At 37.8% G+C, this 18,123-nt stretch overlaps 1 protein-coding gene across 1 annotated transcript; it reads left to right on the top strand.

The window, feature by feature from the left end:
• Window positions 1-16,563: 16,563 nt before the first annotated feature.
• On the top strand, window positions 16,564-17,139 carry LOC784679 (peptidyl-prolyl cis-trans isomerase A). The gene has a single exon (XM_002685454.4). It carries the CDS (start codon window positions 16,564-16,566, stop codon window positions 17,092-17,094), a length of 531 nt encoding a protein of 176 aa, XP_002685500.1. The 3' UTR covers window positions 17,095-17,139.
• Window positions 17,140-18,123: the final 984 nt, after the last annotated feature.

Below are 18,123 nucleotides of genomic sequence, written 5' to 3'. Positions count from 1 at the left end.
CCATATTCATATCCTCTTAGTTTAGCAACGTCAGTTTAAAAAGAAGTCTTTCTTCCAATGTTCAGATGTTAATCATAGGTCAAAATGTTAATCTGCCCTGATTAGGTCATATATGAACCTTAGATTCAAGAAGTTGATTAGTATGATTGGCCATATTTAGGTCACCTTTCAATCCTATAGTGAATGTGATAGAGAGGGATTTTGTGATTCACTGACTTACTGGAACATAGAAAAAGATGAGTATCTTAAAAGGAAGGGGAAATGTAAATGGAAGAAAAATGCTAAAACATAAAAACAATATCTTGAGTTTTCCTTAACCTCACCAACAAGCACATACACACACCCTTCTCAAGCATTCATTTCTGTTTCCACCAAACAAATTACAAGGTATCTATATACAATTAAATCCTGCTCAACACTTCCCAAAGAGTTATAGCCCTAAGGCACTTCCAGATCCAAGGTATGTTCATTCTGCCTCTAATGCCTCTTGAAATCCCATTTCAATATTCTGTGGTCTACAAATAGAATGCATGATTAATTTAATCATCCAAAGCATACCAATTTAAAAGTCAAAGGAAAATAAGATAAAAATCCAAAATGTTCTCATTCAGAAATCAGAGAAAGGGAGTAATATAGACAGATTCTTAATCCATAGCACACATCATATACTAGACAATAAAAGAAATATCTCTCTGCACTATTGGTGGGATGAAATCCTTGCTTACTCAGTCTGGCTGCCCCAATTCTATTCTCTGGCACCTTTACATCCACTTTCATGCTTGACAGAGACACAGAAATAATTTACATTCTAGAAGTTCTATCATTTTAGAAGCCCACTTTCTATAGATACAATTGTAGGGATCTTGTGGTTCTCTTTGAGATTAATAAAATATATATCCCTATTTGCCAAGATTGCATTTCTTTGCCAATACAACTATGTTAAAACCCTGGTCAATTGAAATGCTATTACATTCCTATGAAGTCTTATTAATAACTTACACTGGACTATATAAAAAGATAAGATCTGTGAATGTTGACTTCAATTGGTAGGTTGTTTCTGATAGCAATAAACCTTAATGCTAGACTTACTGGATGGCATCGGGGTACCTCCCAGAAGCCTTGTCCAAGACTGAAACTTCAGCTAAAGAAAGCTGCCTTGCACAAGTTTTGCCCCCTTCCCTGGGTTTACCTACATCCAGTAGCTGGCCAATGCAGAGATATAAATTCCCTACCTGCTTTTCTAACATCAGACAACTCTGAAGGGACAACTCACTCCATAACTACAGATGGGATTGACTAACTTTATTGTTACTATATCACTCTGTCCCATAATCACTCTGCCCAATCCTGCTTCCTTTATTATACCAGAAATGTTGATTCTGAAAGCACCCCTCCCAACAAATGGCCTGTTTTCAAATCTCCATCTCAGAGTCTGCTTACCAGGAAATCCAATATATGATACAGGGTACCAAGAGTGGCCCAATGTGGAGGAATCAGGATACACTAATATGCAACCTCTGCTTATGGTCACTTACAGTTACAATCAAGAACTTATCTATGGTGGGAAAAGATGCCATGTGGAGTTCATTGTGTGAGCCAACAAAACAGACTCATAATAGATTTTATCTTTAGGGAATTATAGTTCTCAAGAACTGCTGTTTATGTGCTGTTGGACTCTATTAGAGATGAAGCCCCTAACTATGGGACAAGTGACTATGTGGCAGGAACCAATCAAAATGTAGGCTCTGTTAGACATCCAAATCCAAAAGACCCGAGAATTTCAGTTAAGGTGAATTCAAAAAGAGCCACACCAAGACACATTGTAATTAAACTGTCAAAAGTTAAGACAAGGATAGAATCTTAAAAGCAGTTAGAGAAAAACAACTTGTTACATACAAGGTAACCGCCATAAGACTATAAAGCTGTGGATATTCCCACTTTTCAAATTGTTGTGATACAGAACTCTTAAGAATGTCTTTTATGTTTTATAAAATCAAGCTTTAAATGGCAATGATGAAATAAAGTTAAATGTGTATGTTTTAAAAAAAAAAAAGAAGATTTTTTAGCAGAAACTTTGCAGATCAGAAAGGAGTGGCATGACATATTCAAAGTACTGAAAGACAAACAAACAAACCCTACCAATCAAGAATACTTTACCTAGCAAAGTTATCCTTCATAATTAAAGGAAAGATAAAGACATTGACAGACAAGCAAAAGTTGAAGGAGTTCGTCACCACTAATCTGTACAAGAATGTTAAATGGACTTCTTCAAACTAAAATGAAAAGATACTAATTATAAGGGAAAAAATGAAAGCATAAATCTCACTAGCAAAGATAAATACATAATTAAGCTTTCAGTTCAGTTCAGTCGCTCAGTCATGTCCAACTCTGCGACCCCATGAATCGCAGCACGCCAGGCCTCCCTGTCCATCACCTACTCCCGGAGTTCACTCAGACTCACGTCCATCGAGTCAGTGATGCCATCCAGCCACCTCATCCTCTGTCATCGTCTTCTCCTCCTGCCCCAATCCCTCCCAGCATCAGAGTCTTTTCCAATGAGTTAACCCTTCACATGAAGTGGCCAAAGTACTTAGAATACTGTAATTTTGTAAGGGGAAACAGTGTCAGACTTTATTTTGGGGGGTTCCAAAATCACTGAAGATGGTGATTGCAGCTATGAAATTAAAAGACGCTTACTCCTTGGAAGGAAAGTTAAGATCAACCTAGATGGCATATTCAAAAGCAGAGACATTATTTGCCAACAAAGGTCCATCTAGTCAAGGCTATGGTTTTTCCAGTGGTCATGCATGGATATGAGAGTTGGACTGTGAAGAAAGCTGAGCGCCGAAGAATTGATGCTTTTGAACTGTGGTGTTGGAGAAGACTCTTGAGAGTCCCATGAACTGCAAGGAGATCCAACCAGTCCATTCTAAAGGAGATCAGTCCTGGGTGTTCTTTGGAAGGACTGATGCTGAAGCTGAAACTCCAATACTTTGGCCACCTCATGCAAAGAGTTGACTCATTGGAAAAGGCCCTGATGCTGGGAGGGATTGGGGGCAGGAGGAGAAGGGGACAATGGGGGATGAGATGGCTGGATGGCATCACCGACTCGATGGACATGAGTTTGAGTGAACGTTGGTGATGGACAGGGAGGCCTTGCATGCTGCAATTCATAGGGTCGCAAAGAGTAGGACACAACTGAGCAACTGAACTGAACTGAATCACTTACGCAAAGAAATAGAGGAAAACAACAGAATGGGAAAAACGAGAGATCTCTTCAAGAAAATTAGAGATACCAAGGGAATATTTCATGTAAAGATGGGCTCGATAAAGGACAGAAATGGTATGGACCTAACAGAAGCAGAAGATATTAAGCAGAGGTGGCAAGAATACACAGAAGAACTGTACAAAAAAGAGCTTCATGACCAAGATAATCACGATGGTGTGATCACTCACTTAGAGCCAGACATCCTGGAATGTGAAGTCAAGTGGACCTTAGAAAGCATCACTATGAACAAAGCTAGTGGAGGTGATGGAATTCTAGTGGAGCTATTTCAAATCCTGAAAGATGATGCTGTGAAAGTGCTTAACTCAATATGCCAGCAAAGTTGGAAAACTCAGCAGTGGCCACAGGACTGGAAAAGGTCAGTTTTCATTCCAATCCCAGAGAAAAGCAATGCCAAAGAATGCTCAAACTACCGCACAATTGCACTCCTCTTTGCACTCATCTCACATGCTAGTAAAGTAATGCTTAAAATTCTCCAAGCCAGGCTTCAGCAATATGTGAACCAAGAACTTCCAGATGTTCAAGCTGGTTTTAGAAAAGGCAGAGGAACCAAAGATCAAATTGCCAACATCTGCTGGATCATGCAAAAAGCAAGAGAGCTTCAGAAAAAAAATCCATTTCTGCTTTATTGACTATGCCAAAGCCTTTGACTGTGTGGATCACAACAAACTGTGAAAAATTCTTCAGATGGGAATACTAGACCACCTGACTTGCTTCCTGAGAAATCTGTATGCAGGCCAGGAAGCAACAGTTAGAACTGAACTGACTGGTTCCAAACTGGGAAAGGAGTACGTCAAGGCTGTATATTGTCACCCTGCTTATTTAACTTTTATGCAGATTATGTCATGAGAAACGCTGGGCTGGATGAAGAACAAGCAGGTATCAAGACTGCTGGGAAAAATATCAATAACCTCAGATATGCAGATGAAACCACCCTTATGGGAGAATGTGAAGAAGAACTAAAGAGACTTTGATGAAATTGACAGAGGAGAATGAAATAGTTGGCTTAAAACTCAATAGAGTTCAAAACTCCATTCAGAAACCAAGATCATGGCATCTGGTACCAACTCTTTATGGCAATTAGATGGGGAAACAATGGAAAAAGTGACAGACTTTATTTTGGGGGTCTCCAAAATCACTGCAGATTTTGACTGCAGCCATGAAATTAAAAGATGCTTGTTCCTTAGAAGAAAGTTATGACCAACCTAGACAGCATATTAAAAAGCAGAGACATTTCTTTGCCAACACAGATCCATCTGGTCAAAGCTATAGATTTTCCAGTAGTCATGTATGGATGTGAGAGTTGGACTATAAAGAAAGCTGAGCGCTGAAGAATTGATGCTTTTGAACTGTGGTGTTGGAGAAGACTCTTGAGAATCCCTTGCCCTGCAAGGAGATCCAACCAGTCCATCCTAAAGGAAATCAGTCCTGAATATTCATTGGAAGGACTGATGCTGAAGCTGAAACTCCAGTATTTGGACACCTTATGCAAAGAACTGACTCATTGGAAAAGACCCTAGTGCTGGAAAGATTGAGGGTGTTTGGAGAAGAGGGGAACAACAGAGGATGAGATGGTTGGATGGCATCACTGACTCAATGGACATGAGTTTGAGTATCTCCAGGAGTTGGTGATGGACAGGGAGGCCTGGGGTGCTGCAGTCCATGGAGTCACAAAGAGTCAGACATAACTGATCAACTGAACTGAGCTGAACTGATGGGACCAGATGCCATGATCTTAGTTTTCTGAATGTTGGGTTTTAAGCCTACTTTTTCACTCTTCCCTTTCACTTTCATCAAGAGGCTCTTTAGTTCTTTGCTTTCTGCCATAAGGTGGTGTCATCTGCATATCTGAGGTTATTGATATTTTTTCTCTAGCAATGTTGATACCAGCCTGTGGACTATAATAATATAACTATGAAACTACTATTATTTATAATTATGATAATATAACTATAAAACTGTATATATAGATATCTATATATATCTATAGATAGACATATATAGATATCTATATAATGTATCTATAGATTAGATATATAGTTTTATAACTATAACACTGCTGCTGCTGCTGCTGCTGCTGCTAAGTCGCTTCAGTCATGTCCGACTCTGTGTGACCCCATAGACGGTAGCCCACCAGGCTTCCCCGTCCCTGGGATTCTCCAGGCAAGAACACTGGAGTGGGTTGCCATTTCCTTCACCAATGCATGAAAGTGAAAAGTGAAAACGAAGTTGCTCAGTCGTGTCCGACTCTTTTCGATCCCATGGACTGCAGCCTACCAGGCTCCTCCGTCCATGGGATTTTCTACGCAAAAGTACTGGAGTGGGTTGCCATTTCCCTCTCCAACTATAACACCATATGGTTGTAAAAATAACTTTAAAACTACAATTATTTGTTAATGGATACATAAGATGAAAAGATATAAATTACGACATCAGAAACATAAAATGGAAGGGGGCACTTTATAAATGTAGAGCTTTAGTATGTGTTTGAAGTTAAGTTATTATCAGCTTAAAATAGGAAGTTATAAACCTAAAATATTTTAAGCAAGTCTCCTGGGAACTACAAAGCAAAATCCTATAATAAATAAACAAAACATATAAAGAAAAAGGAATCTAAATACACCACTTCAAATTTTAAAAAACCATTAGGTCACTAAGGAAGAGAGCAAGAACAGAAAGAAACAAAGAATTACTATATATATATATATATATATATCAATAGTAAGTGCCTACCTAAAAGAAATACTTTAAATATAAATGGACTAAGTTCTCTAATCAAAAGACATAAAGTGGCTGAAAATTTTATTTTAAATGAGACTCAACTATATGTTGACTACAAGAAATGTACTTCAGGTTTAACAATACATACACAAAAAGTAATGAGATGGAAAAAGAGTTTTCATGCAAATAGAAAATAAAAAGAAACAGGGATAGCTATACTTATCCCAGACAAAATAGATTTTAAGCCAACAACTGTAAATAGAAAAATGGAAGGCATTATATAATAAATAATAATATAATAATGAGTCAATTAAACAAGAGAATATAACATTTATAAATATTTATGCACCCAATATGCATGTATATGCATGCTAAGTTGCTTCAATTTTATCTGACTCTACAACCCTATGGACTGTAGCCCACCAGGCTCCTCTGTCCATGGGATTCTCCAAGCAAGAATACTGGAGTAAGGTGCCATGCCCTCCTCCAGAGGATCTTCCCAACCCAGGGATCAGATCCATATCTCTTATGTCTCTTACATTGGCAGGTGGGTTCTTCACCACTAGAGCCGCCCGGGAAGTCATGTACCCAATATGTGCTCTGCTGTGCTTAGTCACTCAGTCAGGTCCGACTCTTTACAACCCATGGACATTTGTCTATAGCCTGCCATGCATCTCTGTCCATGGGGATTCTCTAGGAATACTGGAGTGAGTTGCCATGCCCTCCTCCAGGGTGTCTTCCCAACCCAGGGATTGAACCCAAGTGTTCTGCATGGCAGGAAAATTCTTTACTGTCTGAGCCACCAGGGAAGCCCTGCATCCAACATGCTGCTGCTGCTGCTGCTAAGTCACTTCAGTCCTGTCCCACTTTGTGCGACCCCATAGACGGCAGCCAACCAGGCTCCCCCGTCCCTGGGATTCTCCAGGCAAGAACACTGGAGTGGATTGCCATTTTCTTCTCCAATGCATGAAAGTGAAAAGTGAAAGTCAAGTCGCTCAGTCATGTCCAACTCTTCGCGACCCCATGGACTGTGGCCCACCAGGCTCCTCCATCCATGGGATTTTCCAGGCAAGAGTACTGGAGTGGGGTGCCATGAGCACCTAAATATGTAATGCAAAAATTAACAGATCTGAAGGGAGAGATATAAAGCAATATAAAAATATTATGGGACTTTACTACCCCACTTAAAACATGGTAGGTCATGTAGACAAAAAAATCAATAAGGAAACATCAGAGTTAAATGGAACATCAGACAAGATGGATTTAACAGTGTTTACTGAATATTCCATCCAACAAGCAAAATAATACATAGCCTTCTCAAATGCACATGGGAAATTCCTCAATAGATCATGTTTTAGACCACAAAATAAGCCTTAAAAACTTAAGCTTCTCCACCAGAAGTCTACTAGAGCTCATTAATGAATTCAGTAAAATTGCAGGATACAAAATTAGTATACAAAAGTACATTGTATTTCTATATACTAACAACAAACTGTCAGAAACTAAGGAAACAATTCCATTTATTATAACCTTAAAAAGAATAAAATACCTAGGAATAAACCTACTTGAGGAAGTAAAAGACCTATTGTCAGAAAACTATAAGACATTGCTGAAAGAAATTGAAGACAACACAGACAGATGAAAAGATACACCATGTACTTGGACTGAAAGAACTGAAAATTTTTAAATGATCATATTACCAAAGGCAATCTACAGATTCAATGGAACCTCAATCAAAATACAAATAACATTTTTCACAGAACTAGAATAAATAATTTTAAAATCTGTTCGGAAGCAAAAAGAACCTGAATGGCCAAAATAATCTTGAGAAAGAAGAACAGAGCTGGAGGTGTCACACTCCCTGACTTCAGACTATACCACAAAGCTACAGTAATCAAAACACTATGGTATTAGTGCACACACACACACACACACACACACAAATAGTTATTAATAGATCAATGAAACAGAGTGGAGAGTCCATAAATATGCCCACACACATATGGTCAATTAATCAGTGACAAAAGAGGCAGCACTATACAAGACTGAAAAGACATTCTTTTCAAAAAGTGGTGCTGGCAAAACTGAACAGCTAAGAAGAATGAAATTAGAACATTTTCTAACAACATAAAAAATAAACAAAATACATTTAATAGTTAAATGTAAGATCAGATACCATAAAACTCTTAGAGGAAATCATAGGCAGAACACTGACATAAATCACAGCAATATCTTTTTGGGTCTGTCTCTTAAAACAAAAGGGAAAAAAGCAACAATAAACAAATGGGAACTAAACTTAAAACCTTTTGCCCAACAAAGGAAATCATAGACAAAAGGAAAAGACAACTAACAATGGGAAAAAATATTTGCAAATTATATGGCCAATAAGGGATTAATATCTAATATTTAAAAGTAGCTCATAGAACTCAAAAAAACAAATGACCTGATTAGAAAATGGGCAGAAGAATTGAATATAAATTTTTCCAAAGAGGATGTGCAGATGGCTAATAGGCACATGAAAAATAGAAATCAGTTACAAGGACAAAACTAAAAAATTCACAAATATTTGAAGATTAAACAGCATGATCCTGGATCATGAATGAATCAAGAAGAAATCGAAAGGGAAATCAAAAACTATTGACAAGTGAAAATGAAAATACAACATACTGAAACTTATGGGATGAATCAAAAGTAGTTCTAGGAGGGTTGTACATAACAATAGTCACAAAGACTAAAAAAAAACCTAACTTTACACCTCAAGGAATTAGAAAAAGAAAACAAACTGAGCCCAAAATTATTAGAAGAAAGGAAATAACAATAATCAGAAAGGAAATTTTAAAAATAAAGATTAAACAAATATAAAATGAAAGTAATAGTCACTCAGTCATGTTCAACTCTTTGCAACCCCATGGACTGTAGCCCATGAGGCTTCTCTGACCATGGAATCCTCCAGGCAAGAACAGTAGAGTGCATAGTTATTCCCTTCTCCAGGGCACCTTCCCTATCCAGGTATCAAACTGGAGTCTCCTACATTGCAAGCAGATTCTTTACCATCTGAGCCCAGAATAGAAATAAATGTTATCTAGAATTACCAAAGAGAGAGAACTTAAATAAAATTAGAAATTAAATAGGAGATATTACAACTGATAATAAAGGAATACAGAGGATCATAAGACTACTATGGGCAATTAAATGCCCCCAAAAATAGGCAACCTACAAAAAATGGATAAATTCATTGAAATATACAGCCCACCAAGACTGAATCAAGTAGAAAGAGAAAATATGAATAGACCAATTATTAGGAAGACGATTGAATCAGTAATCAAAAATCCCCTACCAAAGAAAAGTCAAGGATCAGACAGCTTCACAATTGAATTCTACTAACCATTTAAAGAATTGATACCAATCCTTCTTAAATTTCTCAAAAAATTAAAGAGGAAGAAACAATTCTAAACTCTCTTTACAAAGCCAACAGTAACAAAGCCAGACAAGGACACTACAAGAAAAGGAAACTACAAGTCAGTATTATGATGAACATAAATGAAAAAAATACTCAACAAAATATTAGCAAACTAAATTCAATTATACAGCCAAAGGACTGTATGCCATAATCAAGTGATATTTATTCCAGGTATGTCAAGATGGGTTTGACATGTAAATCAATCTATGTGATACACCAAATTAACAAAATGAAGGACAAAGATCATATGATCATCTCAATAGATGCAAGAAAGAAAAGCTTTTGACAGATTCAGCATCCACTTGTGGTAAAAACTTTCAACAAACTGCATATAGAGGGAAACTACTTCAATATAATAACGCATATATGACAAGTCCACAGCTGACATCAATTTTAATAGTAAAAAGCTGAAATAATTTCCTCTAAGATCAGGAATAAGGCAAGAGTACTCACTCACTATTCAACATAGTGCTGGAAGTCCTAGCCAAAGAAATTTAGGCAAGAGAAAGAAATCCAAAAATATCCAAAATTTAAAAGAAGAAAAACTAGCTCTGTTTCTAGGTAACATAATATTACATATAGACAACCTGAAAGACTTCACCAAAAACCATTAGAACTAACACATGAATTTGGTAGAGTTGCAAGATACAAAATCAATATACCAAAATCAGTTTAGTTTCTGTACACTAAAAATTAACTAGCAGAGAGAGAAGTTAAGAAAACAATCCCACTTACAACTGCATCAAATTTAGTACCTAGATATAAATTTGACCAAGGAGGTGAAGATCTATACACTGAAAACTGAGACACTGATGAAAGAAATTGAAGATGATACATATGAATGGAAAGATATTCCATGTCCATGGATTGGCAGAATTAACATTTTTATAATGTCCTTAAGACCCAAAGCAATCTACAGATTTGGTTCCATTTCCAATAGTATCCAACAGTATCAAAATTCCAACAGCATTTTTCAAAGAACTGGAATGACCTATTCTGAAATTGTATGAAACCACAAAAGACCCTAAATAGTCGAAGCAATCTTGAGAAAGAAGAATAAATCTGGAGTCATAGTACTTTTTAATTTCAAATTACTTTGCAAGCTATGGTACTCAAAATAGGATGGAATTGGCATAAAAACAGACACAGAAGTCCATGCCACACAATAGTGAGCCAAGAATTAAGCCTATGCATATATGGTTAATTAACATGGGACAAAGCAGTCAAGATGATACAGTGAAGAAAGGACAGTCAATAAATGGTGTTGGAAAATTGGACAGCACATGCAAAAGACTGAAATCAGATGATTATTTTACACCATCATAAGTGTCAAGTCAAAATGGATTAAAGACTTGAATGTAAGACCTGAAGTCATACAACTCCAGAAAGAAAACATAGAGGGTAAGCTCTTTCACATCAATGTTAGCAATAATTATTTTGGAATTGACAACAAAAGCAAAAGCAACAAAAATAAAAATAAATTAGTAGGACTACATCAAATTTAAAATCTTCTGCACAGCAGAGGAAGCCATCAACAAAATAAAAAGGCAACCCACTGAACTGGAAAAAAATATTTGCAAATAATATATCTGATAAGGGGTTAATATCCAAACTATTTTTTAAAAAAACTCATACAACTCAATATCAAACAATCCAATTAAAAACAGACAGAGGAAATGAATATATATATATATACTTTTTTTTTTTTCCAAAGAAGATATTCAAATTGCCTCAGTCCAGTTCAGTTCAGTTCAGTCACTCAGTCGTGTCCAACTCTTTGCGACTCCATGAATCGCAGCACGCCAGGCCTCCCTGTCCATCACCAACTCCCGGAGTTCACCCAAACTTATGTGCATCGAGTCGGTGATGCCATCCAGCCATCTCATCCTCTGTTGTCCCCTTCTCCTCCTGCCGCAAATCCCTCTCAGCATCAGGGTCTTTTCCAATGAGTCAACTCTTTGCATGAAGTGGCCAAAGTATTGGAGTTTCAGCTTCAGCATCAGTCCTTCCAATGAACACCCAGGACTGATCTCCTTTAGGATGGACTCGTTGGATCTCCTTGTAGTCCAAGGGACTCTCAAGAGTATTCTCCAACACCACAGTTCAAAAGCATCAATTCTTCAGTGCTCAGCTTTCTTCACAGTCCAACTCTCACATGCATACATGACCACTGGAAAAACCTTGACTAGATGGACCTTTGTTGGCAAAGTAATGTCTCTGCTTTATAATATGCTGTCTAGGTTGGTCATAACTTTACTTCCCAAAAGTACTGCTAACTGCTGCTAAGTCGCTTCAGTCGTGTCTGACTCTGTGGACCCCATAGACGGCAGCCCACCAGGCTCCCCCGTTCCTGGGATTCTCCAGGCAAGAAGACTGGAGTGGGTTGCTATTTCCTTCTCCAAAGCATGAAAGTGAAAAGTGAAAGGAAAGTCGCTCAGTCGTGTCTAATCCTCAGCGACCCCATGGACTGCAGCCTTCCAGGCTCCTCCATCCATGGGATTTTCCAGGCAAGAGTACTGGAGTGGGGTGCCATTGCCTTCTCTGAAGAGTAAGCATGTTTTAATTTCATGGCTGCAATCACCATCTGCAGTGATTTTGGAGCCCCAAAAAATAAAGTCTGATGCTGTTTCCACTGTTTCCCCATCTATTTCCCATGAAGTGATGGGACCAGATGCCATGATCTTCATTTTCTGAATGTTGAGCTTTAAGCCAACTGATTCACTCTCCTCTTCCACTTTCATCAAGAGGCTTTTTAGTTCCTCTTCACTTTCTGTCATAAGGGTGGTGTCATCTGCATATCTGAGGTTATCGATATTTCTCCCAGCCTATGATTCTTCCAGCCCAGCATTTCTCATGATGTACTCTTCATACAAGTTAAATAGGCAGGGTGACAAATTGCCTACAAGTACATAAAAAGGTATTCAGCATCACTAATCATTAGGGAAGTCAAACCATAGTAAGCTATCACTTTACACATTTTAAAATGTATATCATGAAAAAGACAAGAGATAACAAATGTTAGCAGGCATGTGGGAAAAAAGGAACCCTGGTGCACTACTGATGGGAATGTAAAATGGTGCACTCACTATAGGAAACAGTATGGAGTTTCCTTAAAAAAATAAAAAAGAAATTACCATTTTATTTTTATCCAGCAATCCTACTTCTGCATCGATATACCCAAAGAAAATGAAAACAGAATTTCAAAAAGTTATTTGCACTCCATGTTCTTTGAAGCATTATCCACAATTCACAGTAGTCAAGACATGGACATAACTTAAATGTTCATTAATTGTTGAACAGATAAAGAAGATGTGGTCTATTTATATATGCACACAGTCAATGGACTATTATTCAGCCATGAGAATGAAGGAAAACCTGCCATTTGTGACAACAAAGATGGAACTTGAAGGCAATTTGCTAAGAGAAATGTCAGACAGAAAAAGTCAAATACTTCATGCTATCTCTTAAAAAGTCAAAATTGTGGAAAGAGAGAATAGAAGAGTGGTTTCCAGGGGCAGAGGTGTGAGGAAAAATAGGAAATTATGACTAAAGGGTACAAACTTTCAGCTATAAGATGAATAAGGTAAAAGGTCTAATGTAAAATATGATGAGCATAGTTGATAACATAACATTGTATAAATGAAATTTCCTAAGAGAGAAGAACTGAAATGTTCTTCTAAGAGAGAATAATATATGAGGTGTTGGATGTATTAATTAGATTAGGGAATCCTTTCACAATGTGTTCGTTGAGCAAACCACCATAAAGTATAATTTAAATATCCTACAATTTTATTTGTCAGTTTTTGTCAGTAAAATTGAAATTAAAAATAATTAAAATGGTGTTCACATACAACTAAGATTTGTGATAATTTGTTACCCAGAAATAGTAGGACAGACTGGTACAGAAATGGGTTGGTGTTATAACTTAAGCCTAAACCATGTAGTCTGGTTTTAGGATTTGGTGTTAAGAGCTGGACTGGTCTTGAGGAGACTTTGGGTGGAAACACACGACTCAAGATATTGTTGGTGCAGGCTCATGGGAATGTGGTATTGAAAGCTGATGGTATCTTAACCCAGCGTTACCCAGTTGAAGCTGAAACTCCAATACTTTGGCCACCTGATGTGAAGAACTGACATATTGGAAAAGACCCTGGTGCTGGAAAAGATTGAAGGCAGGAGGAGAAGGGGAGGACAGAGGATGAGATTGCTGGATGGCATCACCGACTTATGGACATGAGTTTGAGCAAGCTTAGGGAGTTGGTGATGGACAAGGAAGCCTGGCATGCTGCAGTCCATGGGGTTGCAAAAAGTCGGACATGACTGAGCGACTGAACTGAACTGAACAAAGTTGAAGAGGCTCCTGGATTCTGGTTGACAGTATCTGCTGAGCTCCCAGCAGCCAGCATCAACTCTTAAAATACGTGTGAAGGGCATTGTGGAGTGCTCATGAATGCTGTCTGATGTAGTTGATACATAGGACAGCTTTTGAACTTTTTTAGTAATCAGCTTTTCTTCTATTAATAGGATCACTCTAGTGGCTCAGACAGTAAAGCGTCTGTCTGCAATGCAGAAGACCCAGGTTCGATCCCTGGGTTGGGAAGATCCCCTGGAGAAGGAAATGGCAGCCCACTCCAGTATTCTTGCCTGGAAAACCCCATGGATCTTGGGAGCCTGGTAGGCGACCGTCCATGAGGTCGCAAAGAGTCGGACATGACTGAGCAACTTCACTTTCACTTTTCTTCTATTTAGATGTATTATTTGGAGTTTTCATGCCAGAGAGCCAACAACTGAAAAAAAAAATTTTCTATTGTGTGTATGTTTCATTTTTCTTGTCCTAGTGACTGGAATAACTAAAGCAGTATTAAGTAAGAGTGTTTATAGCAACTGTTCTTGTCTTGTCCCTACCCAAATAGTAGCACAAAGAATCTTTATGAATAGTAATAATAGGTATCATTATTATCATTGTGTGCTATATGCATAATAATGATATATCATATTGTTTAAGAGCAAAGATTAAGAGTCCAGCTGTCTACTTTTTACTACCTCTAACTGTTTGACCTTAGGCAAGATGGCTTACCAATCTTCAGTTTGCTCACCTGTGAAATGGGTAACAATATCTGCTGAGCTCATTAAATTGTTATAGGGGATTAAACAGATGAGTTAAGTTAGATTTACTTAGTGTAATACCCAAACCTTGGTAAATGCTACATAGATGTCTGTTACTCTTATCTTTTATCAAGTGAATATTATGTCCAGACTCTGTGCTAAGAGCTTTAATATGTTGCCACACATAATGCTTACAACTTCTCTATGAAGTGTGCACTATTCTCCTAAAACTTCAGAGGGGGAATCTTCTGCTCCACAGGATTAAGCAACATCCCTAGGTGCTCAAGTGTAAATGGCAGAGCAAGATTCTGAACTCCAGGATACCTGACTAGCTCATGTTTTCCTCCTGTGATGTGAGTGGTACACTTCCTGTTCCATGTCAAGTACTTTGAAAAATAAAGAGCAATATCAAACACAGTTCCAGCTGCCAAGGGTCTTAAAATCCCAGGAGTCGATCGGGGCTGCCAGCAAATGCTCAGTTTACTGGATCACTGGAGATGAGGCGAGACGAGCAGCAGCAAGGCACCTGACTCAGTTCAGAGTGCTGAATTTTGAACATTAAGGAAAGAAGCTGCTTTGGATTTCCCTGAAGAGCAGTGAGCTGTCAGGTGCAGAGATTTCATCAGACAAAGGGCTCAGGTTATCTCCCTGCAGGGATCTGATATTTGACCTTGGTTTGCTTTTATCCCAGAGTCGTAATGAGAGGCTGCAATGGGGACAGCCAAAGAAGTGTCTGGCTTGGAAAGTTGGTTCCACTGAATAAATTGCAGAGATTAAGGAGTGATCATGTTTGGAGATCTCTAAAATAACTTTTCCATTTAATGATACTTCATTTCAAACAGGCTCTCTCTTCAACGCTGACCTTCTTTATGGCATTCAATCCCACATTTTCAACTGTTTCTTTGATGGCCCCATAAGTAAGAACAATAATATCTTTTGAAACTGAAATCCAAGTAAAATGGAGTCATTATCCAAGTTTACCTTCCTATCTAGACCTAATTAGCATTGGTATTGTCATTCACATGGTACATGCTTAATACTTTAAAATAATTCTTGATCCTCTCCTTCAAGATAATCACTGGGTTCTAACGAATTTTCCTCATTTCATCTTTCTTTTTTTAAAAACTACTATCATCTATCTAGTTCATATCCACATAAGTACATGCCCAAAATTATGACTATTTTTTAATTTTTGTTATTTCTTAATTGTAATTTTTTAACTTTATTTTTTATTTTTTAATACTAAAAACATTTTGTATTGGGGAATAACCAATTAACAATGTTGTGACAGTTTCAGGTGAACGGTGAAGGGACTCAGCTATACAGTTGCATGTATCCATTCTCTCCTAAACCCCTCTCCCATCCAGGCTGGCGCATGACATTGAGCAGAGTTCCAAGTGCTATGTAATAGTTTTTTGCTGGTTATCCACTTTAAACATAGCAGTGTGTATATGACCTTACCAAAGTCCTTAACTATCCCTTCCCCCTGGCAGCCAGGAGTTCATTTTCTAAGTCTGTGAGTCTCTTTCTGTTTTGTAAGTAAATTCATTTGTATCGTTTCTTTTTAGATTCCACATATAAGGGATGTTATACAATATTTCTCCTTCTCTGTCTGATTTACTTCACTCAGTATGACACTCTCTAGGTCCATCCATGTTGCTGCAAATTGCCTTATTTCATTCTTTTTAATGACTAAGTAATAGTCCATTGTATACATATACATATAGTACATCTTCTTTATCCATTCCTAAACAACTTGGAATGGATTTGAGGAAAATTATGTCTTAAGAAGATTTTCTTTAAGTGACTAAAACAAAGTTTAAAAAGCAAATAACAATAAAAGAATGAGTACCTGGATAAAACACTCATTTTGCAATAATGCAGCTTTTAAGTACATATTATTGACTAGCCATAGTCCATGCAGAGTTACAAGTCCACAGTTCAACAATACGTTGACAGTTCCTAAAGAAAACTACTTTAGGCCTTGCAGATGCTGCCACCCTGGAGTCTCTTGAGCTGTCCAGCCACAGTCAACCCCATCTTCTTCTTTGACATCGCTGTCGACAGCAAGCCCTTGGGCCACGTCTCTTTCGAGCTGTTTGCAGATGAAGTTCCAAAGACAGAAGAAAACTTTCATGCTCAGAGCACTGGGGAGAAAGGATTTGGTTATAAAGTTTCCTGCTTTCACAGAATAGTTCTGGGACTTATGTGCCAGGGTGGTGACTTCACATGCCACAATGGTACTGGTGGCAAGTCCATCTATGGCAAGAAATTTTATGATGAGAACTTCATCCTGAAGCATACAGGTCCTGGCACCTTGTCCATGGTAAATGCTGGCCCCAACACAAACAGTTCCCAGTTTTTCATCTGCACTGCCAAGACTGAGTGGCTGGATGGCATGTATGTGGTCTTTGGCAAGGTGAAAGAGGGCATGGATATTGTAGAAGCCATGGAGTGCTTTGGATCCAGGAATGGCAAGACCAGCAAGAGGATCACCATTTCTGACTGTGGAAAAATCTAATAAATTTGACTTGTGTTTTACTTAACCACCAGACCATTCCTTCTGTAGCCCAGGAGAGAACCCCTTACATCTATCTACTTGAAATATCCTATAATCTTTGTGCTCTTGCTACAGTTCTTTGGGTTCCATATTTTCCTATCTCCCTCCAAGTTTAGCTGAATTGCAAAGTTAAATTTATGATTATGAAATAAAAACAAAACAACAGTAACAACAAAAAAGAAAACTACTTTAAAAAAAAAGGCATAACCCAGATGTTCCCTCAATTGACTTACTCCATCTAAGTTCAAATATGCAGAAGGGCTAAGGTATATCCAGAGTATTTTTTAATGAAACTCCCTCCTTTCGCTTCAAATCACTCCTACCTAGAATGCAAAAAATAAGTCATTTGATATACTCTTTAGTATTTCATGTTTTAGTGTATCTTTTTGTAAAAAAAAAAGGGGGGGGGGGAATAGTAGCATCATCAGATATATCATGTGGCTGTTGTGACCCCATCATATACTGTGATCAGAAAGACCTTCACCTCAGTCGATTCATGAGAAAAAACATCAGCCATACCCAAGCTGGGAGAAATTCCACAGGATACTTGGCTAGCACACAGTAATATTGCCAAGGTCACGAAAAGCAAGTAAAAACTCAGAAACTGACACAAACAGAAGAAACTCAGGAGATACACACTTAAACACATCACGGTACCTGATCTTCATCCTGGAATAGCAAGAGGACATTGATGGAAAAACTGATGAAATCCAAATAAAGTCTAGAATTTAGTGAGCAGTGAGGAACCAATGTTGGTTACTTAGTTTTTGACAAGTGTAACATGTAATCAAAGATGACAGGGAAAGCTAGCCGTCACACATAAACAATAACATTTATTCTACATTCATGTGGGTGTCTCTGCCATATCTAGATGTTTTATCTGCCAATGTCTGAAATTAAAATTTATTGAGCTATAAATTAGCATAAGATATCTTTTCCTAAACCAGCTAACCCTGAAGATGAGATTACATCCACAGATGCTAAGGTAAA

This window comes from Bos taurus, chromosome 2 (assembly GCF_002263795.3).
Source record: "Bos taurus isolate L1 Dominette 01449 registration number 42190680 breed Hereford chromosome 2, ARS-UCD2.0, whole genome shotgun sequence".
Classification (NCBI taxonomy): domain Eukaryota; kingdom Metazoa; phylum Chordata; class Mammalia; order Artiodactyla; family Bovidae; genus Bos; species Bos taurus.
This window is presented reverse-complemented; position numbering and strand designations above follow the sequence as displayed.